General features: G+C 33.8%; 1 protein-coding gene across 1 annotated transcript in view; it reads right to left on the reverse strand.

Moving 5' to 3' along the window:
- Positions 1-266: 266 nt before the first annotated feature.
- The window catches only part of PSPC1 (paraspeckle component 1), an 81172-nt gene continuing 75207 nt past the window's right edge, over positions 267-6231 (reverse strand). Inside the window, 2 exon segments of the mRNA XM_017886459.1 lie at positions 267-766; positions 3064-3233. Coding sequence (XP_017741948.1) covers positions 581-766; positions 3064-3233 — 356 coding nt within the window. The 3' untranslated portion in view covers positions 267-580.

The following is a 6231-nucleotide window of genomic DNA, read 5'->3' on the forward strand; positions in this document are numbered from 1 at the left end:
AATGTAGGTGGAAATTTCGATTTCACAGAACATCAGTGGTTTATACAAATTAAACTCCCATACCCTCCCACCCCGACATATACTACTCTATCTACCCCTTATTGACATTAGCTTTCATTAATTAAGCTTCTATCTTCAGTGCTACTTGCACAAATTAAAAAGCAAAATCATTTTCATTTTTAACGACTAGGATTAGTTAAAGCAACCAAAGCATTACTGTTACAGCAGAGTTTAGTAAGACCATAAGAGAATACCACTAATAACAGTTTTAAATTATCCAAAATGATTTCTTTATTGAGATTAAGTAACTACATAGATTTCACAGTACTATGGAATACTTATATTTAGCTAAAGTCACAAACACATTTCAACATTCAAAATGATGAACATCATTACCATTCTAATCTACAAAGCTCATGAATAAAGAAAATTACAAAACCTCAAGTGTTACAAAAAAAAAAAAAAAAAACTTTCAGATCTACATACATTAACAAGAAAACCATTTCTTCCAGGTAACAGGTAAAAGTATAAAGGCATACCACTGACTTTTTTTTCTAGATAGCCAGGAATGAACGAATGTTTAGTATCTACGACGCTTATTAGGGCCTTCAAAGTTGCCCCCTTGACTTCCTCTACCAAAGCCACCAGGACCACCACTCACAGGACCTACACCACTCATTGGTGCTTGAGGGGTTTCAGAACCTGTTCTACTCCCCATAGGTGAACCCATCTGAGATGGCGGTCCTTGAGGAAATCTGTCATTGTGCTATGATACCACACAATAAGGAACAGAATATGAAGTCCATTTGGAACACGCCAAATATAAGTGACAAGAAAAATTGGCAAAATCCCAAGTGGTGGTGTCATGAAGTTCGGCAGAAAGTCCAGCAGAATCAGGATCACACATAGAAGGAAGAAAGGAGCAATTTAATTAGTTACTATGTTTTTTAAAAAAAATGCAGCATCTGAAGATTCACATATTGCTAATGCTATGCCCCAATTTCAAGAACAAAGAACTGATTTCGTGACAGAAGCAAATGTAATCTTAAGCCTAAACAATATTATAATAAAGCTCTTATTCCTTTTTTCAAAAGTTTATATTGCATGAAACTATGCCATGTAAGAAAATACTTTTTTTAAAAAAAATCAGAGAAACAAAACTGGGGAGCAGCATCACGTTGTTTTTTAAAAGTAAACATTCTAAAAAAATCTTTACATCAATTCCTTGAAGATAGAAAGCACTGATACAAACATACACAAAGAATTATGATTTCAGTATGGAAACTTCTGAGAGTGTTTTCCTTCAAGTATTATCATTGGGAAAATAGTTTGAAAAATTAATGTAATAACATGCACTAATAAGCACAACTAAACATATGAATTAAGTATTTTGAAAAACCTCACAATAATCATACATATTAATCTCAAAGGTTGGACAGAACTCCCTAAAGTGTAGCAGTAAAACGTCAGTGCAAAAAAGACCAAGGGTGATATTTAAATAAAATTTACAATTTCAGGGAGACAATAAAAAAATGGGACAGTTAATGTTACTTCTATGTTTCTATTGATTATATGCCACACAAAACTTAACCAAAGTAGTGTAAGTTTTACTAGCTTTCAAACATATTACTATAAAATAAAGCCTCTACTGAAGGAAATAAATGCAATCACTGTGTTAAGCGCCATCTGTTCATAGTAGCCGTGCACTGCCTCTTTATCTCCCTGTATAAACTATCATTTTAAAAATCCAACTGCCAGCAGTCCTATTTCTCCACATTCTTAAAAGACTACATTTGAAGCAAATAAAATAATGATAAACGCTGCATTCAACTCTAAGACATACAATGTATTGCTTTTAACGTCTCTCATCACGATGGATTTACAATTGGTGACAGGTCTGAGTCTAACTGGCAGTGCTTTTTCTTTCTCAGCAGCATGGGCGCCTCAAGATTTCATATAGTAGTTTCAAAACTAAACTGCCTTTTCAAAATAGATAACCAAACAACTTCCCTTTCAAAATGTTATTCAGAACAAGCATTAACAAACACTGAGAAAACGGTTTGCCTGTATAAAGTCCCATTTATATAGTGATAGACTTTAATGGAAATGATAAAAGGTATCATTCCTGCTATTAATATATTTAAATATAATAAAATTACAACGGAAAACCTTGTTTTCATAGTATTTAATCTACACAAAGATATCTTCACACTCTCAGATCAAGACAAAAAACTGTCTACTTTAAAGTTATTAAATGTAATTTAAAATTCTGTGAAAAGAATGCCACAATAGTGGTTTAGAAATACAGAAAAACTTTAATGTTATATAACTAAATTCCTTGCAATAAATCATGACAGGTAATATTTTTAACAAAAATATTTACTGAAAACTGTGTGTTCATACATATTGGACTTCTGTCCCCATCAAACATAAGGAGTCCACACAGAAAAAGAACACCATCATAAAATACTTGAACATTAGAATGCTGGTAAAAGATGGATACAAAGTAAAAGCACAGAAAAATAACTGTAATTAACATATGCATTTGCTATATACTGAGGTACCACACAGCATGCCATAGACAGTAATCCTAATTCTTGGATTACTTAAAAACTATCTCAGCCGGATGTGGTGGCTCACGCCTGTAATCCCAGCACGTTGGGAGGCCGAGGCGGAAGGATCACGAGGTCAGGAGTTCGAGACCAACCTGGCCAACATAGTGAAACCTTGTCTCTACTAAAAATACAAAAAATTATCCAGGCATGGTGGCGCATGCCTGTAGCATCCGCTACTTGGGAGGCTGAGGTAGGAGAACTGTTTGTGGGAGGCGGAGGTTGCAGCAAGCCGAGATCGTGCCACTGCACACCAGCCTGGGCAACAGTGCGAGATTCTGTCTCAAAAAAAAAAAACTATGTGTAATAAATCAACATATGATGTCACAAAATTTTCTTCTTCATTAGCTGCCAAAAGAAATGATACCAAATTATATGAAGTGTGAAGTTATCCTTGATGCAGAAGTGTACATTACTGAATATAATCAAAATAATGTTTATGATACATTACCACTGCTCCATTATCTGGCATCATTGGAGTTCCCATATTTGCGGCTCCTTCTGGTCCCATGGCAGGACCAGGACCCATTGGTGGGCCAGGTATAGTTGCTCTGTTGTTCATATTCATACCCATCATTGGAGGAGGACCTTGGTTACCAGCAGGTGCTGGGCTAAACGCATCTATGTAAAACAATCTATACTTAGAGCTGTCCTATCTTAGTTTAGTCAACATCAAAAATTAAACAATATTTATGCAATCTATATACCAAGACCGTTATCAAAATTATTTTCACTCCTTGAGAATGGGGTATGCATTATCTACTCTGTAACACAGCATTACCTACACTCTAGAATTAGAATTTTCATCCCCAAGCCAGACGTACATAAAATCAAGAAGGAAACTGTCCATCATTTTGGGGCATTTGCGACTCTAACAGTTTGCAAGCTTTGAGACATCAGCATTATTGGCTGTTAAACCAAATAATCCCTAACAAGGGGACTACATTTACCAGTTTAAATGAGTAACAAAGGATTAGCACTTACAAAACCACTTAATTTTTTTTAGCATGTAAATTATGCTAAGTTGCTAGAGAGGAAACCATTTTCTGCAATATATAAATAAAGATCATTATAACTAGCCTCTCATCTTAGTTTTTTTCCTCCCTGAGTTGATGGAATACCTTGCTAAATTACAGGAGGTACTTTTTTTAACTTTTTATTTTGAAATATGGAATCTAAAGAAAAAAACCGAAATGACTTGTAACAAAACGTATTTTTAAAAGCAACCGCAACCAAATACAGATAAAATATTAATATAGCTATCTGGATCTTTCTGACAAGCTTAAATTCCATAAATGGGGACAATCTGATAATATTTCAAGTTTTCTCATTAAAAAAAACCACCTACCTCATATTAATTTAAACAGTGTTGCACTCTAATACTACATATATGATGATCTCAGATACAACATATTTTAGGCATTTTCTTTGAAAATGTTTTCCCTTTTAAGTGTTATTGCTTGTTTATCATTAAAAATTTATAACAAAGTCATTCTAATTCAGGGTTTTCTTTAGTATTTCATTACATAGGTCAATTTTCTGACAATAAGAACTCAATTTCTCAAATACACACTATAATGAATCTCTATATGGCTGAGTCCCTACCAGCCCCTGGTATCATCCTTCTGCTCTTCAAATCCAATCCCCAGAAACCTAGCAAATTCATAGGAAGGAATTATTTCCTTCATCCCCAAATGCTCTTGCCAATAAACAGACTTTATCCAAGAATATTCCACTCCCTCAGTATAGCCCTAAATAGCTATTTTTAATAATTTCTACAACTAGAAATGAAGAGAGTATAAGAACAGTATCTAAGAGGCATCTTACCTCAATTATCCCCAGAAAACAAATTAAGTTTCTTTTCCTCTCTTTCTCTTTAATAGAATGTAATTTTACAATGGTGAATTCGAAAATAACTACACAACTATGGGTATAAAAAAATCAAAAATAATATTTCCAACTAACAGTAGTTAACTTAGAGCTTTACTTTTAGTACTCACATCTTCCACCACATAGCTATAAATAAATTTAAAGATCTAAGAAATGTTAGCATTATCTGGTTACTAGAAAGGTAGCATTATAATGTATGTTTCACTTGGTCATACACACTAGTGATACACCAGAAAATCTGCTGCCACTTTCTATCAATGTAACTTGATGAGTTACGACAGTTTTAACTTCTCAACAACCCAACTGGATGATAATGATTAATAGCTCTAGAAAACCATTATGATGAAGTCTCACACTGAATGAAGACTGAAGAGAAAATTAGATAAACTGGACTTTAGGAGAGTAAGTGCTAAAATGTAAATAGGTCCTCTGGCGAATAAAATGTCACAAAAATTTTAAGTTATCTTCAATTCCTAACTAAATAAGGACTCTAAAGGCATATTCTTATATTTCTTCTGATAAAATTGCAGAGTATCTCTCTGTGCCATCAGAAATGGTTTTAAGTTTTACACTATTTTAAAGTTTAGCTCTGATGTTAATGTCACTCTAATAATAACGACCCTTTAAACTGCCTATAATCTATAATAACCTTATTCCTAAAATCCTTAAAATTACATGGATTATATTAAATACCATCCCAGCATTTACTCTAAAAAAAAAGACATAAATATTGGACCACTTGGACATCATTATATTCAATTACGCTTCTTATTTAGAATGCAGACGCTCTTGGTTCATTAATTATTTCACGTATCCACTGTAGTAATTTCACAATTAAGTTCTTTATGGGCAAGGGCCATGTTTCTTGCTTCCTGCATATACCAGAGACACTTACTAACTACTCACTGGTAAAAAGTGACCAAGTAAACAGCAATACATGACTCTACATTATCTGATTACTGAAAAACTGGCAACAGAAGTTTAAGAAAAAAAGCTTATCATGGAAAATGTTCATTTCACACATGACTTAAGTTTCATTTGATAGACTATATATGCTAAGAACATACTTGATTTTGTAAATGGGTGTGCATGTTAAGTATATTGTTTGCCATGGTAGTGTAATCTGTAAAACAATATGTGCATTTAAGTTATATAAAGATTTTTAGCTTCCTAACAGCTTTTGTGGGACAATTAAATGTGGAACAGCTTTTGTGGGACAATTAATTTCATAAAATTTAATTCCTTACCCAACTTTTAAATGTATGATATTTCAAATTTCAAACTTAGTAAGGCCTATGAAATTTAGTAAGGCACACTTGTTTTTCCTTTAAGTTATTTACTTGGCATTATTTCCCTTGCAACTTGGCTATACGAGCAAATCCATACTAAAGTTGCTAATATACTTTCTTAAAAATTTAGTTAACTCTAAAATAAGCATTGGCGACACACATAATTCCCCTGACGAGTCACAGTCTACAAAGACTGAGTGCACTTCTGTGCACAACACTGTAGGTTAAAAGAAAAAAGTTCAATATTCATTAGAGTGAAGGAAAACAGCCTTAAAGTTACACAAAAAGCTAGTTTAAGATAGAAATGTGCCGGGCGCGGTGGCTCAAGCCTGTAATCCCAGCACTTTGGGAGGCCGAGACGGGCGGATCATGAGGTCAGGAGATCGAGACCATCCTGGCTAACACGGTGAAACCCCGCCTCTACTAAAAACACAAAAAAT

The sequence above is a fragment of the Rhinopithecus bieti genome, unplaced genomic scaffold (assembly GCF_001698545.2).
Source record: "Rhinopithecus bieti isolate Rb0 unplaced genomic scaffold, ASM169854v2 scaffold_1014, whole genome shotgun sequence".
Lineage (NCBI taxonomy): Eukaryota > Metazoa > Chordata > Mammalia > Primates > Cercopithecidae > Rhinopithecus > Rhinopithecus bieti.